Genomic DNA, 25,105 nt, shown 5'->3' with positions numbered 1-25,105 from the left:
CGCTCTTGCTTTCACCCACACATGCACGCACACACACATCCCACTTTGGAAAGGGAGGAAAATGTCTCAGTAACTTCAGTTATTGTTTAGATCATTTGAGTCCTCTCCCTTCACTTCAAGTAAGTTCATGAACAGGTGCTATTAGTTACAAAGGAAGTGCTGTGTTGGTTTTGTACATAGTTGTCATATCTTTTGGGACCCTATCGTTTATGAGCCTGTGTTTTAACACGGCCACGTATACACACATTGTTAAATAGATGCATGCAACACATGCATAGAATAGCTTATAAAAAACAACTAAAAATTATTGCCATTAATACCTCTAGATTATTGATTCCCCATGAAGGGGATTGATGCTTTAATCTTTCAAAGCATCAGTGCTTTGGTGTTGACAGTGATAGATACATTAGTGACAGAGGATATGCATACATGGTGGCTTAAATGCTGTATACAGAAATACATTTTTCACTCAGTACTCAGATCACATGTGCACATTAATGGCTTGAATCTTCCACCATAAATTTTGAAAGTAGCTGAATAAAATCTTAAGACTTTTTCCCCAGATGTGCAAACGTTCCTTTTTAAATCTCTGTAACCTCACAGCCGTTTCATGAAATTGCTTGAAACTTGCCCAGAATTCTCAATTAGGCTCCTCACTGACAATTCCAGCCAATAGATTCTCTCCCTCATCCCAGAAAGCCACAGTGAGGTAAAAATGAACAGGTAAATAAAATTGCAACCTAGTTGCAACTTTAACTATCAACCAGAGACTTCTGGATAAAGGCAGTAGAGGAGAGATAGGTAGGAGCAAGCAAGAAAAGTCTTTTGGAAAAACCAGCTACATTAGAATAAACTGTAAATGCTTTTACTGCACACTATAGTTTTCTTAAATGACCGAATTGTTAGCATCAACTTGCACACATGGAAACAGTTAACAAGCGTTAAATCATGATTTATGAGCATGCAGATTGTTAAGATTTGCCAGAGTCCTATATGGTTAATTAAGCAACAGACAAACACCAGTTATGTTACAAAGGCCAATCAGAGGTACATATTCATTTCCTCTCAATTTTAGTGCGACTATCATTTCAAGTGTATTCAGCTGCAGCAGTCCTCAAGAAAGAAGACAGAATAGAAAAATACGGTAATATTGAATAGACTGGAGATATTACTCTTTTTCTGCTATCATGGTTCTAGCTATGAATTTGCACCATGAGTAAATGTAAGAAAGACATTTGTAATGAAAGTGAAATGGGAGAGTTTGACACAAATACAATGATTGAGTTTTTATATTACACAGCATCACCTTTAGCCAAAATAACTTAAATTATACGATAGCACCCAAAAGCCCCAAAAGGACAGAGGGAGGACAGCATACCCGACGAGGAGTCGGAGGATTTTAGAGCAAAAGACCAACCATCAGGGGTCATAGACGCACAGTGTGGCAGGCGCAGCTCCACTGGCTTCAGGAATTTTAGTCCATGAGGCCCACACATTACCAAGGGGCTAAGAAGTGTTTCACCTGGAGTTAAGAGAAAGAAAAATCTCTGGAAAATACTGACTTGTGACATACATTCCAAGTATTACACAGTTACACTGCAGAGCTGCTCAGTAACTCAATTTAGAGAAAAATATGAACATTTAGATCTGTCAGTAAAGAAAAGCACAAGATTGTTTCTCACTCAAGTGACTTGTCAATAGAACACACTACAATCTCAAAATGAAAACTGTTGAAGCTTATTAAGGTTATTTTCATATTCTGTTTTGTCCTTGTTAGAAAATACTTGTATTAAATAACAGAACATACAGTTCCAGCTGTTACCTTTCTCTTTATCCAAAGGTGGAAGTATACTGTTGTCTCTGCAGACTTTGAAATATATTTCTTGCTCTATTCCCTCTGGAATGGCTCCTTGTGGTATAATAATACTAACTCCAGTCTCTATGGAGCTCAATACACCACCATTGCTGTTAAATACACCTCTTGCTGTGGCTACAACAGTGTGTCCATCTTCTTCCTCCTCATCCTCAAGTGCTGTAGGGCTGAAAAGACAGAGAGCCTAGCAGTTTTATCAATATTTCCTTCCTGAAACTCTATGGCAAAAAACTCACCTCTGCCCAAAAAAAAAACCCAAAACAAAGAAAGAAACCCCCCAACAAACAAAAAGCCACCAAATCTCACAAGCTCTGAAAACATTCAGCAATTAGTTAAAGCAAGAATTCAGACCCTCTGAATCTTGTGTTCCCAACTGCCTGCTTCTGGCATTACACAGAAAGAGCTTACCCCAGCTACAGATTCGGCTTCATAGAAGTAAATGCAACTAACATCAGAAAGTTTATTTTTTAGCCCCATTCTGACTTTAATACTAGAAGAACTAACAATTTTTATTCAAGTAACACTGAGCCCTTCTACTTACATATAGAAAACAAAGCTTGCAAAAATAAAAATGAAAAAAATTACACACGTTTTTCCAGGTTGCCAAGCTATAACTGAAGAGAAATGTATAACTTAAAGGTACCTTGTTGAAGGTTTCAAAACAGTCTCAAAAGAATTTCACTCAAAGAACCAGTAACTCCAAAATGTAGTAGTCTACAGAACTATCTAGCATAAAACATTTCTCAGGTGCTTAACAGCATATAGGACAAACAGCAAAATTTTAAGTCTGGTTCACGCATTATTATTATCCTGAAATAAAATATTAATAAAACACTGTTCTGTAAAAGCAAATAGCTGGAGATTGTAACAGTATCTGTTGCTCTTGACATAGTTCTTATACATTAAAGCATATTAGACAAGCACAAGCTGCCATTAAGCAGCTGCTGGTTTGTCTCACAGTAAAGAGCAACAGTATGAAACTGCAGAAGTTACTTTCTCTTTTCACAAGTATTTCTAAGGTATCCCTTATTCACGTGTCCCATGAGGTCTCTCTAAGCACACAATGAATACAATTTGGTGCAACAGCTATCTTTAGAAATTAATTCCTTTTCTGGAAATAGATTGCCAGGACAAGTTATTACTATCTACCAGAAAAATTATAATTGAGTATGAGAAATAGGAAGTAAAAGCCATACCACATAACAGAGTGCAAGACAGTACAGGGACATAGAACACATTTTAAGTATCTATCCTTCAGCAGAATTTAGAATCATAGCATCAATCTTTCAACTATTACATCAACAGAAATTAGAAGCAGAATAAAAAAAGCTGTATTTTTCACAGGTTTCACAGATGACCTATAGATGTACAAGTGGAAACAGAAGGAGCAGCAGCTCACCTTACAGGAATGGCTTTAGGCACAGCATTGACATTATTTGGTTGATATTTAGGCTTGTCGACCTGTACAGCATAGGTGTCCATTCCACTCTCAAAGTCGGGGGGCTGCGATGAGCTGTGTGCTTTCAAAATTGGTTGAGGAGAATTTGAAGATTTTGATGGCAACTCTGGTTTATGCTGAGCTTCATTTGGCAAGAGATTGTGGTTGAATTTGGGACTTTCAAACTTGCGCTCAAAGGGCCGCGCGGCGCTCGTGTAAGGTTTGGTTGAGAAGCGGTTGTAGGAAGGAGTGACTGGTTTCTGAATCTGCTCAGTTCCATTCACAGGGCCTTTGTCAGGGAAGCTCTTCTGAGGGTAAAAAGTGGACTGCACAGTGTCCTCTCTAGAGGATCTGAAAATTGCTGACTTATTCTGAGGTGGAGGAGGGTCAGACACAGAGTTAACTGCAATGAAAATGAAAATACTTCAACTTGTTAGTAACCAGAAATGTCTAAAGACATAAAAACACATTTTAGTCAATTCATAATCTTCAGTATAAAATATACACAGGTTCAGCTTTGCTCTCTTAGATCATTTGTCCTCCTCTTACCTTTTGCACGTTATCTAACATTTCATTAAACATGTTGAAGACAACAGTATCACCTTTCAATAAAAAGGTTAAGACTCATTTATATCATTATATATAGTACTGAACTACCACTGTGTACTTGCACAAACCAGAAAATTCAATTGAACTGGGCAATCCCCTCAATATGAAACTGAAAACAACTTTTTCTTTTGTTTTTAGAAGTCTTCAACTATTACTCATGTCAGAAGAATTCTGGTCCAAAGCACAGGGAGTTTTACTTCATCTTTGCTGAGACAGTTAAGACAGTATGGGTACTACTAATACCTGGAAGCTACATAGTTTCAGACAGAATCACACAATAATTTCATAAAACTCAATCTCACTACAGTAAAAGACTATTTTCAATAATAATTATTCCACATTTCAGTTAGAGAACAAAATAGCCACACGTGTAGACATGCTGAAGCAACCCCACAAGCACCTGAGAAGCAATGGCTGTTCCCACAAAGGTGAGCTTTGTAACTGCTCACCTTCAGAAAGTGCAGGCTTGTGGTGTGCTGGGAGAGACAGGACAGGGCTATTAATTGACTGTGGCTGTGTGTACTGGACTGAAGGAGCAGGAGGAGGAGTTGTAACTTGAGGGATTGGCTCATAGCGTTTTTCACCAACAGGTCTATCCATTGATTCAGTATCAGTTGGTTTCCCCCTGTTGAAATAGAATTAAAAACAAACATTTGACGGTTCAGTTTCCATACAGCTCCCGCAGTCACTGCTATTTTTTGTCTTCTATGATCACCTGATTTCCATCTTTTCCTATAAACATTAAAACATTATTTTCTTGAATAGCCTGTCTCAAGTATAAAAACATTTATTGATAAGCACAAGAGATTCAGACAACATTGACCTTTAGAAGATTAGTAACACAAACCAAGGCAAACGAAAGGCAGATGACATTTCAGGTGTATTTGCATAATTGCCTACTAGATATTAATTTTTCAACTTCATTTGGAGTAATTTCAATGAAAGAATGTTCTCTAATTTCATGGGTTTTCAAAAGAAAAATGTAAATCCACTTCTTTTTGGGGATGTTTTTGAAAAGCATAATTAGCCAAGAGGACAATGGATTCTAGTATAACTTCTTTAAATACACCTAGTATTTGAACAATGCCATCTTAATTAGAAATGTAATCAGCTTAAGCTTCACTAGCTTTATGTGCATAGCGTATGTAACTTTAAATCTTATTTTCAAAACATTTTTCTTATACTAGAAATGTTTGTCCACAGGTTTACTTCAGAAAATGATTGATTTCACCAACACCTGTAATTTTGGACCGCAATATGTTTATTGCGCTTACTTCCAGAATTTGTGTTTCAAATTTTAGTGCACATAATGCCTGTGATGAAATGTAACAGTGAGAGGACACCTGAAAACATCCTCACATCAACAACAGTCTTACCACTTGATGTTCCTTTTCAAGTAGTCATAGCTAGTGTAAGAGCCAAGAAATCTAGGTGATGGCAAAGCAAACAGCAACAGAAGAATGAAAGAAAACAGTCATTCTATCTTGAGCATATTATTTCTTTACACTCTATGTTAGTCCTAGCAGCTGTCATATGACAAGGTTGTTGAAACAGACACACTATTCACAGAGAGGTTTCTGACAAAACCTTTACCATATGCATGTGCACAATGATCACAAATTCAATATGAGATTCAGTCAGTGAATTAGGAGGGAGTCAAGATCTTGGATTGGCAGATATTAAAAGTAAGAATGAGAGTACACTAAGGCATTTGTTACAATCTGCATAAACAAAGTTATTCAATACATCAAAAGATATGAACAACCTCACACATGGTCTAATTTGAAACAACTTCTTCAGTCAGAGCATTCACAGAATGACCGTGCTTTTGTATTGTACTGCAGGGATGTACTGAGGGCACATTCATAGCAACTGTTTCTCCAGCACTGTCAGTTCACCCAAGAGCCCACACCATAAAATGCTATGAGTTGTGTTTAACAGGATCTAAAAGGACATCTTAGAACTGTTCACAAGTACTAGGAGAGACAGAGAACCAAAAGTACACTGGTGGCTTCCCTTGACTTTTAACACTTACCTTGCTTTCATGTAGCAAGAAAATACATTGTACATGAGGGCAGCTTTCCCTCATTCCTTCACTTTCTGTATGCTCTTATATATATAACAGGCAACAATTCTAGACACCAACAATCTTGGAGTAGGCTATGAAACTAAGAAAAGGCTGGTAACTTTTGAAAGTCTGCTTGATTCACATGATCTGCTTGATCATGACCACATGAATGAGAAGATCAGTGATCTAAACAGCCTATGTATGAACATATCTCTAAAACCAGAGCTGCAAAAAAGAGATTATTTTAGATCTGTCTCAAAGCTTCCATTCACACTGATTTTATCTAAAGCCAGCAACAGGAGTCATTACTGCATGCTCACTCCCTGTTGCCTTTATTCCAGGTGGGTAGCAGCTGCTCTCTCAGAGTGCCCACCTGAAATCACTGCTTCCCAGAGGGAGACAGCAACCAGGGAGGGCAGCCCTGTGCAAGCCCGCAGGAAAAACCAACACTGCACACTGATCAGAACTGCATGGCAGCATCCCAGGGAACAAATGAATGGGGAGGAGTAGCACCTTTTGATGAAGGGAGGAGAGCACAGAGCTGTGTTTAGTATGAAGCACATTCTGTCACGGGCTCCTGACCAGGCACAATCCCATCCCCACTGCTCAGAACCTGTCTGCAGCCAAAGTGATCCACAGCACAGTGATCCCTTACAGCTTCTAAGTGTGCACATGAAGCTCCCCTAATTATTGATAGGCTGCTTTTTAAGCCATTTCCCACTTCATCTTCATTACAAAATTGTTACTTTAATTTGAAAAGAAGCAGAAATGAACCAGTGGGACCCAGCCTGTGGGTGCAACAGCAACTGCTTTGCTGACATTCAATGGACCCCAGCTCACAGACACTCAGCAGTCCGGATGTGCTCCTCAGTGCCTCCTCAGCTGAGCTGCAGCTGCTCATGTGAGTACTCTTAACCTACTCAGTACAGAAATCTGCAGTTATCTCACTCTGCAGCATGTCAAGCTAAAGCAGGTAACTACACTGAACCAAGCAGCAACAAATCCACTACTCAGCCACGTGGGTATCTGCCTCAAATTGCTTCAATTAGATCCACTGAAACACATCCATTTACAAATTCTACTGTTTTCTCACATCAAGAGAAACTATCCCTTATTCTACAGTTCCTGACAACTGTAACATGCAGATATGGCATGATCCCTACAAAGCAGCTTTAGCAATGGCATAAATTTCCTAAATTATGAACATAAACCCCCAACAAAATAAAAGAGTGAAACAATTTGTAGTGGGAAAAATATGTACTGTCACCATACTTACTCAGTGGCAAAGAACTTTACATAATTTGATGTTTCACATTAATATTTAACTCTAAGAAAGTTGTAGCTATTGCTCATGAATAAATAAAATCTGTCCTCTGTACCCAGAATACATTATACGGATTATTCAGAAGCAAGAGATTGCATAATCAACAGTTCCTGTATAATCCAAATTTAGTCCTGTTTATTTTTAGAAGAGTTTATTCACAGAGTAGCAATTACCATAGAAATTCACTGGGAAAAAAGATTAATACTGAGCAAGTAACAGGAACAATGTGGAAGCTGGTGAAAGGAGAGTCCTAAACATGAATGCTTTCTCAAGACAGCAGTTGGTTTGTGTTTCCACACAAGGACACTGCAGTGTACTAGAGCCAGTACTGCCCAACTGAGCAGAAGCCTTGTTTAGCTCTTTCCACTTACATTAATATTTTAGTATTTGTCTATTTGCACTGGACTGCTCTGGGTAAATTTTCTTTCCCATGTCTGTCCCTTCCTGTTAAGGGTTACATTCTTTCACAAAGCAAAACACAACACATGTTTGTCCCTTATGATACATAAAATTGTCAGCCTTAAAACCAGCATTACCTTACTCCTCTCTGTGGCAGTAAAAGATGACCTTCCCATATGTACCAGCCCAGAAGTTATGCACTAACTCACCAGCAAAACACAACTGAGCAGCCAAAGAATACAAGTGTCACAGCAGACAAAAGCAGTAGGTAGAAATATGGAACAATCTCTCTCAACCATGAGCTGTTCTGCACCAAAAATTCAATAGTTGTGTCTGTCTTTCATGCTTTTCACCATGACAACACTGCAGATTAACAAATGTACAAGGAAAGCTTTCGACACTCTCCATCTGAAGAATTTTACAATCCTCACAATTACACTTCTCCCAAAACATGACTTGGATTTTCAATGGCAACACAGTCCATGCCTATAGACCAGAATGGATCATCTGTAAGTAACACTGGGTTTTGTATGTGAGAGTGGAATTTTGAACACTGCCACTATGAGGCCAGTCAGGACAGTTTTCTTAGGTCTGTGCCTTTGATGCCCAGAGAGCAGAACAGCTAAGCTCTCATCCTGCCAACAGGAGACACTGGGCAAGTGAAAAGGAAGGATAAGAAGCACCCTTGCCTGAGAATCAGAACTGGTTACAGATATCCAATACATCATTTGACATCATTTGGAAAGATATCATTTGGGGAAAAAAAAGTGAAATCTTTAAAATCTATCAAACTTTTTGGAGCATTCCAACATTCTCAGGTCACACAGAAAGACACTGAAAGATCATAGGCATTATAAAACTTCAGCTAACTAGTTTATGATTTCATTCTAAAGATCTCATTTACATTAAGACTGCTAGATTTTCAGCTTGACCTGAATAGTCCATGTTTCAAGCAGGAATACAACCAAAACCTTCAAAAATCACCCAATTTTCAGGCTGCACGCAGCAAGCCAAGGTAGCTTTTCACAGTAACATCTACAAACATCTTGTTACAGTTTCAAAACAAATTTACAGAATCAAAACAAATTTAGCTAACTGTGGAGAGTATTCAAAAAGTTTGTGTAAGTATACTCCAAAACAGCCAGCTCTTTACCTGCACTGTATTTGTGTATGAGCTTTCACACAATTTCTGTATCAAAATGTTCCAAATCAAGGAAGCAAAACAATACAGGAAACAGATGTTTCCATCAACAGATTAAATTCTGGCCTCAGCAATATTCCCTAAAGGCTCCGTTTCCTAATGTCAAACATGGCTAAAGTGCACAAGAACAAATGCATGCAGAACTGGAATAAATCAAAATCTTTGTTTTGGAAGATGTGTAAGCACTACTGTATTAGACTAAGAAAATACTTTGTTATGTGCTGCTTATGATCACAAACAGAACACAATCCATGATCTTGATGAGCCATTGATTTACTTCCCCCAGTAAGTCCATGGTGACTCCAAATTAAGTGGGAGTGTTGATTTGCTGGAGGGTAGGAAAGCTCTGCAGGGGGATCTGGACAGGCTGGATCAGTGGGCTGAGGCAAACTGAGTGAGGTTCAGCAAGGCTGGGTCTTGCCCTTGGCTCACACCACCCCCTGAAGTGCCCCTGCTGGGGCAGAGGGGCTGGAAAGCTGCAAAAGGCCCTGGGGGTGCTGGTCAACAGCAGCTGAACGTGAGCCGGGTGTGCCCAGGTGGCCAAGAAGGCCAATGGCACCTGGCCTGTGGCAGCCATGGTGTGTCCAGCAGGACCAGGGCAGTGACTGTGCCACAGTACTGGGCACTGCTGAGGCCACACCTCGAGTGCTGTGTCCTGTTCTGGGCCCCTCACTGCAAGAAGAACACTGAGCAGGACCAGAAAAGGGCAACAGGGCTGGGGAAGGGTCTGGAGCAGAAATCCTGTGAGCTGCAGCTGAGGGAGCCTGGGGGGCTCAGCCTGGAGAAGGCTCAGCAGAGACATCATCAGTCTACAACTCATTGAAAGGAGACTGTAGCCAGGTGGGGGGGTCAGCCTCTTCCCCCAGGTAAGAAATGACAGGATAAGGAGGAGTGACCTCATATTGCACCAGGGAAGTTTAGATTGGATATAGGGAAATATTTCTTTACTGAAAGGGTTATCAGACATTGGAACAGACTGCCCAGGGAAGTCACGGAGTCACCATCCCTGGAGGTGAAAAGATGTGTACATGTGGCATTTAGGGACTGATTTAAGTGATGGACCTGGCAGTGCTGGGTTATGGTTGAACTTGATCTTAATGGTTTTTTCCAACCTAAAGAATTCTATGATTGTAAGTAAAAGTAATGTGAAGGCCCTGATACCTGCAAAAATGATTAATTTACCAAAATAAAATGTTATAGAGATATGTGTTTGTAAACTAAAGCTACACCTAAACAGAAACTTCAGACTTCACGAATTGGAAAGATCATTTAAGTACCACAGGTCCCTGAACTCCACTGAACACAGGCAGAATTTGTTTTAGTCCTAGATGCCCCCCTCCTTTTTCAAATTAAAAAAACCCCAAGAACCCAAACTTACTTCGAATAATTGCTGAAATTCAGCTGATTCTGTGAATGGATTGGTTTGGTGGGCTCAGAGTGATGGCTGGCAGGAACCTGCGCCGATGGCTTGTTTTCAAAACTCCTGCGGTCGAAGTAGGAGAGCTGCTTGCGGTAATACTCCTCATCCTCCTCGGGGTCATAGTGGTTGGAACGAACAATATCTTCAGGTGGCTTCACTTGAGGTCTCTGTGGTTCTGGGGCCCTAACCAAGAACAATAATACACAGTTGCCTTGCCCAGTTGAATGAGCATAGCGCCCAAATTACAATCCTGTTTTATAACCTAGCTAGTAATGTAGCAATGTACATGTAATTATTATAATTGCACTCCTTGCCTTTTTACCTATATTGCATGGGAATTAGACAGTTGTGACATACCATAAGGAAAGAAAATCCTTATTTCCCTTATATCTTATCTTTTCCCTTCTGTTTTGCTTTCTAATTAGCTCAATAAAGACAGAAAAAAGTAGAACAGATACTTAAGTTCCTTCCTCAAAAATGCAGAGGAATTGTATCTTTCCCCCACCTCCCAGCAATCACATCCACGAGGACTGACTTCATGCCCTGCTTTACTGTTGATACACAAACCACACTGACACACTCCAGCTCCTCTCTGCAGTTTCCAATTTGAAGCACTAAGACGTGTTTCTGAATATCTAAATTCATATTGAAAACTAAATTTAATCAGTTGTGCATCTACCTGTAGGTTGTTTTCTCGTGCTCGTACTGGCTTTGAGAAGTTGGTTTTGGACCACTCACACTTGTGAGTGCAGGCTTAGGTGCTAGTTCTGGAGGCTGTAAAGAAAAGCACAGCATATTCTCTTAAATTCTAACATTGAGAAAGATAAAGCACTTTATGATTAAGAAAACTAAGACTACCTTCCCTTCCTACAAAAACAAACAAACAAACAAACAAGTACTAGCAAAAGAAGAATTAGAGGAGTTTCCAGTATAACAAGATCCCTGACAGTGTTTTCACAAGAAGTGTTCAGGTTCTGCTTTTAAAACATACCACATGTAGGTTGCTGAAAGGCAGTATTTTGTTTCTGAGACAACATTTCACTTCTTGCAGTGCAGTCTCATTAGCAAAAAAGCAGGAACTAAACAACTTAAATTATTTACCTTGACAGCTGATGTATCACTCGTATCCTTCATTTTTTCCAAAGATGGGGATCTTCTCCTTTCAAATATCTTAACCCTACTTCGCACAGACTGCGGTTTCATGGCTGGATCTTCTTCTTCCTCAGCTAGAGATGGCGGTGTAGGCAGTGGTTTACTGTTGGAAGGCAAAACTTCTGGTTTGGTTTGTGATGAAGGGGGAGGAGGAAGAGAAACACCTGAAGTGCTATGAGAAGGTTCATATTGTCCAGCTTTAGCATTGTAAGCTTGAGGAGGACCTTGCTCATAGCCCCTTATGTGTGGATCGAAGTACTGCTTGGGTTCAGGAGAGCGAGATATGGCTGACTGGTATGGCTGCGCCTCTGGCTTGTATCGCCCGTGGGCGTCGTACCCAACCACGTGTTGATCTTCGTATCGCACTTGTGGTAAGCTGAAGTTCTTGGGGGCGTGCTCATAGCGAGGCCTGCTGTCATAGCTCATTGCAGGGGGCTCCTCAAAACGAGGTTGTGCTGGGTAATAGCTGCGTTCTGTGCTCTCTTCTAGATTTTGTCTGGAATCAAGATCCCTAGGAGGCTGGTTTTCATAAGCTGTTCTTGTTTGGTTATAGGGCTGTTTCTCCTCATAATATGTCCAGTGCTCCTCGTAGGGAGGCACACGGTCATCATAATGTAGGCGAGGGTCATAACCACGAGAAAATTGATCTACATAGTTTGTAGAGTCATACCTATAGGTTGACTGTTCATAATCCCTACTCGGCTGTTTTTCTGCATACTGAGCCTGGGATTCATAGATCAGATTTGGGTCTCTTTCCTGTCTCTGTACTGGGTGATTCATCGCTGGCTGCTTTAAGACATAGCTTTGTCTGGATGTTTCTTCATTAATGTATGGATCCTTTCGGTACACCTGTTAGAGAGAGACACTTCTCAGCTAAAATGAAGAGTAACTTCAGCTGCAGTTGAAAGGTAGTATTTGAAACAAACCCAAGTTTTAAATATTGGCTTTAATTTTGTTTAAAAAGCAGAATAATTTGGTACAGATGTTTGCAACCAGAGGAAGCTGAACTTGGTGATTCAAGAGATCCCTTTTAGTTACATTTCTAAGAAAAACACGTAAGTAGATTAGAAGAGAAAGACAAAGGTAATAGCCTCGCATCTGGGGTTTGGTGCTCAGAGGGGCACACGCACTTTTATTCAGAATGTGGAAAGAGTGGAAGTGAAATATATAAATACAGTAAGATAGTTCTAGCTTTGCTTTAGAAGTAGATAAAGTCACTCAACAAACTGGAGTCAACTTCATGATCAACGATTCAGCATGATTTAAATTTTAGGGAAATAAGATTTTTCTCGAGGCCTCATTAACAGGAGAACGTTGACAAGCTAAGGAAGTCAAAGTAAAATCAAAATACAGAATGCAGCCTTTTTAAAAAAAGTTGTGTTTTGAGAAGTGAAAAGGATAGAGTTTGAAGCCATGCACACAAAACATTACATGATGCTTTAGCAATTCAGATGAACTGGTTTTTGTAACCTGCATGATTCTCTTAGAAGAAAAAAAAATTAGAAAGAATTCTTCAAATAAGGGCAAAACAAAGCTCATGTGCTAGCTTGATGTATAGCAGGAAATCAGCACAACAAGGTGGCACAGGTACCTTTGCTGGGTCTATATGCGGCGATAAGGATGATGGCTCTTGGTCTCTTAGTACTACATGAGCTCCCTCAGTACTCGGTGTTCTTGAGGGGCCCGCTTGTGGTTGGTAAGAGTTGTAAGGAGCAGCAGTAGGCTCCTCCAGTCTGACATTAGTTAGGTTTACATTAGCATTTACTGTAGAGGCTGATGAGGTTGCAGGGTTTGATTCAGGCGACGGGGAAAGGTAAGGGACTGCAGGTGAGGCGTCTGCTTTCTGTGAAGTGTTTAAAATATTTTAAATATACTGCTATTGAATCAATGTATGACTTTTTGATTTATATTAAAATAATTTAAGTGATGCTCTGACCAATGCAGCTAGATGTAGAATGAAATGTACTGACAGTATCATGCACTAGCTCTTCCAAAAATTCATTAGGTTGAGGATTATGAAAGCAAAACATTTAATCAAAGTAGAATGGTACTTCAATCCCCCTCCTGTCAATGAGTCACTACAACAGGCAGGGCAAGCTGATTCTCCAATTCACTGTAATGTATTGTTGCTGTTGACAGATTCTTGTATGCACACACAACACTGGTAAGCAGAATATAAATGGACATTTCTTATTCAAAAGACCTTGCAACCTGAAGTAAGTGTATAGTGGTCAGTGTACAAAATGACTTTCTTACCGGCTGAGTAGTAGTTGCTTTAAATCCTGAAGAGTCTATTCTGAGATTTGGCTGTGGCTGAGCTTGAGATGCATAAGCAGGGTAAGACTGAGTCTCATGATGCATTCCAGAAGAATCCTCTCGAACAGGTTCAGAGGAGCGTGTAATAGCAGATTCTGGAGGAGTCCCAACCTCATCATTCAGAGTTTCATCCAGTTCTTGATCAGTGTAAGCACCCCCTTCCGTGTCTGTGTCTTCATAGTCAGACGTGTGTCTGCTGTCTGTGCTGTACATGGAATACTCACTGCCGGGAGCGGAGAGGTAAGAAAGGCGGTCATCGTGTAAATCAAGATCATCACTTGTAGCACCATCTGCCTGTGGCAAACAGAATTAGGGTACACGTTTATTGAAATACCTTCTAAAGAACAGCCCTTCTCTTGCAATGTAAACGTGGGAGGAGTTTTATCAAATTCAGCATCAATATCATCACAGGGGACAAGAAATCAGGTTTCCATCACTGAATGTGTTGAGACCTAAAAGACTTATCTGCAGCCTAGCTCTTTGAATCATTTTACTGAAGGACCAGATGGCTGTCAGTGTAAGGGGATAGTGCAGTGTTCACAGATAGCAAAGTGCTTGGAAAAATAGAGAGCTGCACTTTTAAAGTGGTTTTATGATATCAGAATCATTAATTTGCAGGTACATATAAGGAGCTAAGGTCTAATCCAGATCTAATTAAGAAACCCACAACAATAGCTGATTCATCATTTGCTCACTTTTAGTTGGCACTTCACTTGATAATAGTTCTTCAAGAGGATGGATCTAATGTGCCTAGAGTAACAGGCAGCTCAAGAAGGTTAAGTGGAGATTTAGTGGGGAACACAGAATACTAACTTGTGATTTAGCATGTGTTTTCTCACAGCTGTTCTCAGAAAGGTCAGTAAGAACATCAATATGCCACTTGCATTTATAATAATGAAAAACACATTCCATCATCAGGCAATCCCAGCCCTGAGAACCCATGCAGTGAAATTCCCAGAAGTTCTTTGACAAAAACCCATCCAATCCCCATAAAATTTTCACAGCATTACTATATCCTCCAGTTAACATGCAAATAACCAAATGCTCCCTTACTGTACAGCTATATGCATAAGGACAAACTGTACAGTTCTCATTAACAGAGTGCTATAATGCAGTGACAAACCAGTTCTGAGCAGCTCACACAGCCAGGAGGCACTACTGCTTTAGACCTTCACAGAAAACCTCTCATGAAAACTGTTTTGCCATTTCCCCCCAAACATATTTCTTACCTTTCCTTCTGAAACCCACACCAGTTGGTTCTGTTGTTGCTGAATTGCTTCCTTAAGAGCTCCATACCATCCTTCATTCATTGAATTCAAGTTAATGGTAGCTAGAAGTACAGCAGATTAATTTGACTTATGATTTCTGCAGAACTACAAGAAGGGTCTGTACCATGAGTAATGAAAGCAATATAAACTGGTAGGTTAAAACTATGAGATTTAAACAGTAATGTAAACCAGTATCCAAAGAAACCTTAAGGTCTGATGTGGTTTGGGACGTTTTATCCCACAGGAAATGCTGAATTAACAGGAGCTTAGAATAAAGAGAGGCTTGAGTTTAGCCACACTAAAACAATAATGTTACATCATTTTCCTATTTATTCACGTTTTGATTTTGGCCGATGGTCCTGCAAAGCCACAAGATCTATTAGAAATGTCATTCTGATGTTTCAGATTGCTTTACATTTGAGCAGTCATGTGCAAATGATGCACACACCAATTAACTACTGGTTATTGAATGGCAAAGCCTGAGCAAGTCTGTCACTGCTTGATCTGCTCCATTTGCAGAAAGTTCTGGAGGTAGAAGCTTCTCTCCTCTTGCCTCCCCTTTCCTCTCAGAATTTCTAATCCAGTCTGTCTAATTACTTACTTGTGAAGAGGTGGTGATTATTTTTGCGGAGCTTGTGAGCTCTTTCATACAGCTTCCTGGCACTTTTTCGGGATTCTGGGCACAACCTCATCCTCATGGTCTTTACTCCCTGCTTAGAGTCAGGATTTAGGAACACTACAATTGGATACCACTGCGCATAATTCAGCCGGTCCACTGCATTGGGGGTGACATCTAACAAAGCATGTTTGTCCTGCAGTGACAAAAGGGACAGAGGCAAGAAAGTGAATCATTTATGTCCTAGATGAATTTTAACATACTCCACAAACTGATTTTGTATTGCCTTTAGAGAATTCATTGTTTCAAAGTATTGATTTAAATCCTTCTTCTATTTGAACTAACAAAATAATAAAAACCAAATCAATTCCAATACAATCCTAAATAGGCATATACATTTTGAACTGCAGGACCACTGTATAACTCTAGGATTTTTTACATTTAATTATATTTTTTTAAATCTCCTCAAAGTAAGCAGACACTGAAATAAAAAGAAGCCGTTTCCTACCAGCATTCTGTAAACAGGAAAAAACCAAAGACTGAAACAGAAGATATAGTCCCATTACACATTTCTATCTTCCTTTTTACAAAAAAATATCACTGTGAGTGCAGAACTTGGCCAGCTTTCATTCAATGCAATCAGGCACACAGCTTGAAGCATGCTGACTTTGCTGCTATTATAGCTTTTTTCCCTCTCATACTTCAGCATCTGAAAATCTTCCAGTTTTTTTTAAAGTAAGGAAATGAATAGGTGAGCCTCATATAATGCACTAATGGTATAGGTTTTAAGGATATTAAGGAAGAGAGATGGAAGAACCCTTTCTTAGTCCTCACACTTATAATAATTATGTCAAGTGATCAATTTGTACACTGGGGTGGGGCAAAACAAACAACTTCATAAATAAAGTAACCATTTCTAGCTATAATGTCACACCATGGCTTTAAATGAAAGAGGAAACAGCCTAAAAGAGCCTTAATGGAGAGAGGACAACAGCCTCTGGAACAAAGCCTAGAAGCACATCCAGGCTGCAGTTATTAATACAGAGAAAAAGGGTGATAGGTTTTTTCTTATTAACCAACAGAGAGATGAGAAAGTTATTTTTAAAGCAAACACAGTAAGTTACCATTCTACATTTAAAACACCCAACACTTTACTTCATGCTATCAGTTTTACTTTTCTTGTATTAGAAGTCCAGTGACAATAGAAGACTTACTCTATCAATTATCTGCTTTATAGTGTGGAGACGAATAATGCCAGAACTGCGTTGGTCAGTACCAGCATCTCTTGGTTCACTTTCTGGTAAAGAGGACACAGTAAAAACCTACTGTAAGTTTACAACATATTCTACATTCCCTTATTAAGATAAAACAAACCATTTCATAGCTCAAGCTGTCAATTCAGCTTGAAGACACTTCTGATTACATATCATACATGAAAGTCTACCCACCATAATGGCCATAAAAATCACATCTTTACAAAAGCACTTAAAAATAGGATGAGATACAGAATTAAAATGAAATTTGAGGTGGCTATAAATAGAACTAATATGTCTTAAGAGAATTATTAGCAGCAATGCAGTAGAAGAACTTACATTTAGTCTGTTCCTTTACATTATCAATGTCTTGTTAAACACGTTAACTAAAGTAATAATTTAGAAACAATCTACCCAAAGAAAGCTATTTCCTAACTGCAGAAATACCTGATCTCACACCTACTTGCAATTTGGAAGATATCTGGTTCTTCTCTAGCAAGTTTCTCCCGTGCAACATCAGCTATTGGACCAAAAATGGTTACAGGTCTGAGAAACCCAGCTAGAATTGAAGGAAAAAAGAAAAGTCAAGATATATCGATTGCTTAAACCAAATACAAGATACATTTACCCAAACTGGCTTTTGCAAACCAAACCACACAAAGCTGTACTGTGCAGTAAGAGTAAAGCCATACCTTCCCGAAGAACAACTCTTTCATAGGCAGGAAACTTGGTCTGAACAGGTTGGGCAGAGAGATCCTCTCTGCTTTTCCGGAGATTTCTTTTTGAGCTCCGCAAGCCTCGGAATCTCCAAAAGTCTGCTCGGTCTCCTCCTGCTGTCTTTGGAAGCGTGTACTGTACACTAGCCAGCTGCTCAGCTCTAAGGTGACAACAAATCCCAGTTACCAAGAAGCCAGCTTCTGAAGTAATGCCTGACTAGCAAGCTCACAGTCTCAAAAAAACCACTGCCACTGCTTGTTGTATTATAAACTACAAGACAACTACTGAGCCTGGTATCACATTTCTAAAACTTATTATATCCTTGTATTATCTCTTGCATTGAAAAGAAGGTTTATTCAAGTCAAAAGCAAATCCACAGATATTTTACTTCAGTATGTTTTACACTGTTTCTTACTGAACCAATTCTATAAACCTGTGTCCTGCAAGAAGTCCAGTCATTCATGGTACAGATGCCATTTAAAGCTGTGGGTTTGAATCAGTAATTTAACTATTGCAGGATCGTACCTGTTTTTGTTAGGTATGATACCTCTTTCCACTTCCTTATGATTCTTCCCAATTCGAATGGCCAGCCATGAACCCAGTTTGCCATTGTACAGAGTGTCCACCACCCGGAACACTTCACCTTTATTGAAACTTAGTCCATAAGGAGATTCCTTCTCATATTCAAAATGAGTTCTGATATAGAAAGAATCCCCTACATCAGACTCAACAATGCGACGATAAACTGAAAGAAGGAAAAGAAATCACAAAACATCAAGTGTTATATAAGTTCAAGTGATGTTAGAATGCTCACAAGAATTACACAAAGCAATGCCTCACCTTAATTCTCCTTGTTCTAAATGTGCATTACTTCAAGAAGCCTTAATGTCTCAGAGCTGCTCTATTTTAAGCACCACAACTATTTATAGTAAACTCTACTAACATCAATTCAACTTTTATAGTCAAGAATTCGATCAAAGTGCAAGCTTACTTCATTTGCCCTGGAAGGAATTCATCTTGAGAGAAGAAGTTTGTATGTACAAACACATCAGCATAACCACTCATTTTCAATGGCATAATCACAACTGACTCTTCTACTTCCTCCAAGGATAATGCCAAGACATTACTTAGGTAGTAGGGGTTATTCTGAAGAGGCATTTTTGGTTTGGAATTTTGTTTGTTTGTTTAGGGGGGTGTGGGTGTGTGTATACTGGCACCATACCAGTCTCCACTCCATTTGCAGTGGCCACCTATCCTGAAGGCAAAAGGACTCAATAGTCTAAGGAGCCAATTTCCTGCAAGCCAGCAGTTAGTTATTGTTCACTAGAGTTTTTAATGCTGTTCTAAGCAGTCTACTACATCATTTCCATGGTAATGGAATATACAAATATTTACCATCTTTTTTCTTCTGTGCCAAAATGGTGACCTCTTCGCCTTTAGGAAGATCAAGCAAAAAAAGGACAGCTTCTTCTCTGATGATATTTGTGAAGTCTACATTATTTACCTGGTATCAATGAAGCAATCAGTTTGAATTAGCATATGAAATTATTACAGAGATTTAATTAATACAATAGAAAATCTGAATCTATTTCTATGATATTTTCTTACTCAATTTCATACATACCAAATGCACATATCTCAGGATGCCTCTTGGACCTCTAAAGAGTCCCACTTCATTTCTCAGTAAAAGCACAGCTTCCAGGAAAATAGGTAGCTGTTCATTTAATGCTCATTATGGAGCACCTATATATACATCAGTAGCCCACAGAGCACTCTGACAACTTAGTCACTCAGCATGAAATCAAACAACTTGATAAACTGAATTAGTCCACAAAATTTAATATCAAAAACTTACTAACCTTCCTAGCAACAGTACAGTAAAAAGAGATTTTGCTCCTAGTAAATAATCTAATAAAAACATACAGAAAAGAAAGTGTATGAACCACAAAGGCAAAATATTCAATCCTACAGAAAGAAAACAGTTTGGTACAACAAAACATTTGTAATGTTAAGTTTTGGCATACCCTGAGAATCTGGTCCCCTTCCTCTAAGCCTTCTTTTGCTGCAGGGCTGTCTTCCAGAACACCAGCTACAAATATGCCAACGTCATTGCCACCTGCTAGTCGCAAGCCCACACTATCTCCTTTTCTGAATTTTACCAGTTTCATGCTTGGCCTAGAAATTTAGAAAATATTCCACTTACTGTTGTAATAGCCCAAAATATCCTGGTAAATTTGAAACATGCAAAGAAGTAATCTGCTTGTTAGTCAATTAGTGGATATTTTGCTATACATACCATTAACTGCTCATCAACTGCAGCATTACAACATGCTCAATAGCAGCACTCCAAAAACCCACCTGCATGTACATGTTTAGTATGGTTTGTCTGTCTTACACTCAGTGTTTATGTGAGACACTGACACTCTCTTCCAAAAACATTCTTCCTTTTAAAGAGCTCTGCTGGCATACAGATCTATTTTGGCTCTGAAGAGATCAAGATGAATTTGAGGTCAAACCAAACTAGAATCTGTTCTCAAGTACACTAATGCCCATAAAGGAGATCCCAGTTGAAGCAGACTTATTTCCATGCTGGGACATTGCACATTTCTGCAGTAGCCTTTATTCACTGCTCTCCAATTACTATGAAAGGTAAAGAATATACTACAGTAACTTTGCTCTCTTTGGAGATGGGGACAGGAAAGGAGGAGTGAGAAACAAACCTAGGACATCCTTTTCACTTGTTGACTATTTTAAGGGCTAATTTCCATAGAAATGAATAAACTTTACAATGGTAAATAACACAGTGTAAATGCCTACCAGGCTCAGAAACAGATCTTATTTCTTCAATATTATTTGTGAACAGAAGGGTCAGGACAGAATACTGGACATGATATGAGAGCACAGAGAGAGGTTACTGAGTACCCTGGATAACAGTTTGCTTTGCTAAGAAGCAGGCAGGTTCCAAGAGAGTTCAGAGATACGTTACCGAAGCATTCCATCTTCATGGGTTGAATTGGGTAAAGGACCATCAGATGGACTGACTGGTAAATCCACATCGGGCTGACCTCCTTGTGCATACACTGGCTTTGGTTCTATGAAAATACCAGAGATTCCCAATGTCCATTTGGTCATTTAAAGATGAAAATGTGAAGTTTAAATTAGTTAATGACTTACTTAATGACTTCTTCATTAGCCTTCCCTCTACCCCACTTAGAAGTAAAATACTAGAAAACTCACAGCAGAAGACACTCATATCATGCAGTGTGATTACTGGCCTAACAACTGCTTCAGTAAATATTCCCAAACTTCCTCTGCACTTCACTAGGTACTCTGAACACTTCAAAAGGATGAGAACTAGAAGGCTTCATGCTCCCAAGACCACTTTCAATCCTTCTGTTTCTAACCTTAATTTTTCTGACCTAACATCTTCATTTTCCTTTAGTTCTCTTCACTTAAGAATTCAACTTTTGAAATGAAAATGCCTTAAAACCTCGATCTACTCTACATGCCTGAGGTCCAGCTGGTGATCCTTAGAGCTATGCACTTACTATGGCTTTGCTGCAGAGCTTCTCTGGAGTTCCTGTGAGGAAACTGCCACTGCAGGCTTCCCTCAGCAATGAGCACTAGCAGGGGCTCTTCTCTGATAAAGGCCTGGCTGTGTTACAAGGATTTATAGGCTCATTTTTGCACTCAGGAAAAGATTTGATTTCAAACAAGTCTGACTTTGAACTAGTCTAATATTCCTGATCTTAACAAGAACTTCACCACCTTCCTTTCAAATCACTGAACAGACTAGTTTGAAATTGGGAATTTCAGGCAACAATGGGGTAATTATGCCTGTTTCTAATGTGACTCTGGTCCTTCCCATACACTAACACAGTATTTTCCTTTAAGTCTCTAATGAACCTTTCCTAGGCAGAGCCTCTGATGATCCCTCCCAACAAATACTTTCCTCCCACCCTTCTTTGACACAATCAAGTATGACAGTGATCTTGTCCTTGCCCCCAGTCTAAGCAGCAAAGCATCACAGATTCTGCCAACCATTTCTCTAACATCTTCATTACAGGCTTGGAAGGCTCCTCATTTCCCCAGAGCTTTTGCGAGGCTGTTAATGGATTATGTCCTTTGCTACACTTTTGTATCTCAGTTTCTCTTGTGCAAGTGAATTTTATCTGCAGACATTAATTTAAATATTAGCTTCATGTACTGGCCTACAACTCCTCCCACCCAAACTAAGTATTTCCATGTGCCTCTTTCCATTCATGCAAGAACAGAACATTTCTCCTTCCCCATCAACCAACAAAACCCCAAACTATTTATCACTGGTTTGCTAGCCCCTCAGACCAATTATCAGTACATTATTTTGGATTAAGAACCATCTTAAGGGCTGCCTATCTGGCTGGATTGGTATTATGCCAATTATTAATCTTCAGTATCTTACAGAATTGCAGAATTCATCTTTCTAATCTCACTACCACATCCTTTTCCATCTTGGTAAATATAAATTACTTCATTTGCCTCTCTCCATAACACTACTGTAAAAGGTCACCTCTTATGACCATCTTTTTAATAATGGTTGCTGTATCAGAAAACTTACTGTCCTTATTTTCAAGATCTTTCAGAGTCTATCAACATCAGACCCCTTCCAGTTCTTCACTAATCTACTGACTACTACATGCAGAAGTGTCACTGCTCATCCCTTAGGTCCTCAAGTATTTTCAAGCTTGAATGTGCTTTCTCTCATTGCACCCAGCCTTTCAGTAATAGCTCCCTCTAAACCATCTGCACAGCTCCTTTCTCCACTTGTAATTTCACTGAAGTGCCTCATTCTGTAAACAAAAATCTTGTAAGTACCAGCCCGCCCGGAACAGTGTCCTGTATCATCTTTTGTTTTGTTTGTTTTGTTTTTTTTCCTTTCTTACACCATCTGGCTTTTATCTGCTGCCATTTAGCTTATCCTTTCCTTTTGGGAAAAAGGAAAGAGATTTTGTTCTGGTTTGATTAGCTGTACTGCATTTGTTAACCTGCCTTCTTTGTCCTTGACAGAAGCTAAGTGCTATATGAACAAAGCATTTTGACATGTTCTGAGTTGTATCTTGGGAACAGGAGCTCTAAACTGGCTTAAATACATCGTTGTTATAAATATAATCTGCTACAGTAACCCATAAGAACACATTTACTGCTGAACACTCAGAAAAGAAATGACAGATTTTAACCTTGTCTGAGAAATCAGTACAAAATTCCTTACAACCATCACTTATAGTTATAACCTTAAACACTGAAATCTGACCCCTATATAATGACAGAACCCACAATGTAGGTTTTCAGGACCAAAACTCTTCAGATATAAATGAGATTATGGTTACAAAGACTGTTTGTATCCAGAAATAAAAATAATTAGGACTTGGATTGTTTTCAGACTTGAAAATCATTCCACAAACATGCAAGAGCATTAGGTCTTCACTGGTCATCCACTCTCAACAACACAAATAATTAAAATATTTTAATGGTTTTACCTGGAAGTGGCGGAGTTTGTTTTTCAGTTCTTTCAACTGTCACCTCTTCCACAGCTTTAGAAATATCATCTGCATTCTTTACAGGTGTAGAGACAGCTCCTGGTTTAGTTATTCTCTCATCTTCTCTGCTTCGATGACTACATTGGAAAAAAAGATTGCACTCTGCATACAGAACTGCTTCTATGATCTTTAGTCTACTAAGACTGGAGAATAAATACCTTCATCCATCAGGTTGAGGGTAAGGGATCACCATTACTATTTAGGAAGGTTTTGTTCTCAGACTATCACATTATTAACAGTTTTTACCATTTCTAAATCTTAGTGTTTTGTCCCTAATAGCACATTAACAAAGGACTTCCCTAGTTATGGCAGTTAAGAGAGCAGTAGCACATGGGACACAGACTCTAAAGCTTCAAGCTCTCTTTCCATTCATGCAAGCACACAGGTCACACACATGTGCTGTATATTGATAAATATATCAAGAATTGAGAAGCAAAGGGAAGAAAGTAAGAAAATCCATTACAACAGTCTTTTCCTCATCCCTTCCTAGAGAAATAATGGATTTTTAGACTTAATACTTGGACTTTGCTGTGACCAAGCTAATTTACCTGCTCCCTTCTGTGTCAGCTGCCCTGAAGCACAAGTGCTGGTGTGGCACCTTTTATCCTTGCAAAGCCCTGCCAAGGTCCATGTAAGTATGTTCCTCATTTCTCATCTCCTCAGAGGATAAAGCCTTCAATTTACAGCTATGACAAGAGGGGAGTGCTTCTCATCCACACATTTTAGTCAGAAGACAATTTGTTGCTTCTTATGCATTTCTTACACACATGTGGAGAACAAACTGAAGGAATTTAGGACAAGCTATCTTGTTTTTAAATGATGAAAGCAAGGAAAATTCTACAGAATGTAATTTCTCTTCCTTGAGTTCAAAAGATCAGGTATTCTTGTATTGTTGTACTGAGCTACAGCTACCAGCTGTACTACAGCAGAACTGAACATGTGCTGCATGTTGAAATGTTAACCACTACACTGCTAGCTGATGAACACTAAATAATTTAATAGGGTTGGAGCAGATGAATATTAATAATGAGCTAGAAAAATAAAGTTTCCTTCCTGGGACTTGGCAAATAAGCAAGGATTTAAAGGATATTTGAAATAAGACAGACACAAATAGCAGCCTTTCATATAATACCAGACTAACTTGCCAAGAAGTGGGGGAAAAGGTATTTTCTCAAGTATAACAATGGCTTGGTCAGCAGGTGCAAACCCATCTGCTCTCATAAAGGAGAGGTCTCTACTGGAGGGAAAAGAGAGGGAAGTTCTGCACTACTAACAGCTAGATGGTGCTACTGGGCAATAATGAGCATCCCTGCCCATAAAGCACAAATGGATCAAATCCCCATATAGAATTAAGACTGTTAAGATCCCCATCAGAAATAATGCTTCAAGAGTCAGAAATATGACTCAGAAAACAGATCCCAGCAAGTCTGCTCATCCAAGACATGCAGTAGAGAATAAAAGAGATTACAAAAATTGAAACACAAGTAGAATGTGCTTTCCTGAAGCAAAATGAAGTCTTAAAATATGAGAAACAATGCTTAGCTATTCAGCCAAGACATACTACAACTTCTCAGTGCATTCCTCTGCCAGTTTTAAAACCATGTGCCTGAAGGCAGCTAAACAGAATAGAGGAAAGTACTCCAATCTCCACAACAAACTGTGAAGAGAAGCACTCTTGCATTATAAACAACCATCTTGTTCTAAGTCATTGATAAAAACAAGCACAGTAGCTTATTTAAAATCCCTATTCATGCCTCTTTTTCTTCAGATAGAGTCCCTTTTGGAGGCTCCCACAGTTGATTAAAAGGATGCTAAAACCACTATGTCTAACAAAATTAAAAGTAAGCATTTACCCTTCTACTTCATTCCCAAACA

At 39.2% G+C, this 25,105-nt stretch overlaps 1 protein-coding gene across 10 annotated transcripts in view; it reads right to left on the bottom strand.

The window, feature by feature from the left end:
• The window catches only part of TJP1 (tight junction protein 1), a 159,863-nt gene that overhangs the window by 3,473 nt on the left and 131,285 nt on the right, over nt 1-25,105 (bottom strand). For 4 of the 10 annotated variants that reach the window (XM_071441677.1, XM_071441678.1, XM_071441674.1 and 1 more), the window contains 20 exons: nt 23,171-23,307; nt 20,641-20,746; nt 19,679-19,829; nt 19,050-19,158; nt 18,180-18,399; nt 17,630-17,814; nt 17,401-17,496; nt 16,899-16,981; nt 15,670-15,880; nt 15,030-15,130; nt 13,741-14,094; nt 13,076-13,327; nt 11,434-12,333; nt 11,012-11,106; nt 10,291-10,515; nt 5,297-5,347; nt 4,370-4,545; nt 3,273-3,714; nt 1,823-2,040; nt 1,379-1,522 (listed from right to left, as the gene is read on the bottom strand). In XM_071441677.1, the coding sequence (XP_071297778.1) occupies nt 1,379-1,522; nt 1,823-2,040; nt 3,273-3,714; nt 4,370-4,545; nt 5,297-5,347; nt 10,291-10,515; nt 11,012-11,106; nt 11,434-12,333; nt 13,076-13,327; nt 13,741-14,094; nt 15,030-15,130; nt 15,670-15,880; nt 16,899-16,981; nt 17,401-17,496; nt 17,630-17,814; nt 18,180-18,399; nt 19,050-19,158; nt 19,679-19,829; nt 20,641-20,746; nt 23,171-23,307 (4,256 nt within the window). The remainder of the gene's footprint in view (nt 1-1,378; nt 1,523-1,822; nt 2,041-3,272; nt 3,715-4,369; nt 4,546-5,296; nt 5,348-10,290; nt 10,516-11,011; nt 11,107-11,433; nt 12,334-13,075; nt 13,328-13,740; nt 14,095-15,029; nt 15,131-15,669; nt 15,881-16,898; nt 16,982-17,400; nt 17,497-17,629; nt 17,815-18,179; nt 18,400-19,049; nt 19,159-19,678; nt 19,830-20,640; nt 20,747-23,170; nt 23,308-25,105) is intronic. The other 6 variants (XM_071441676.1, XM_071441682.1, XM_071441679.1 and 3 more) reach the window with 6 other exon arrangements.

This window comes from Agelaius tricolor, unplaced genomic scaffold, assembly GCF_023055355.1.
Source record: "Agelaius tricolor isolate 1412-34295 unplaced genomic scaffold, bAgeTri1.0.p SCAF_16, whole genome shotgun sequence".
Taxonomy (NCBI): Eukaryota; Metazoa; Chordata; class Aves; order Passeriformes; family Icteridae; genus Agelaius; species Agelaius tricolor.
This window is presented reverse-complemented; position numbering and strand designations above follow the sequence as displayed.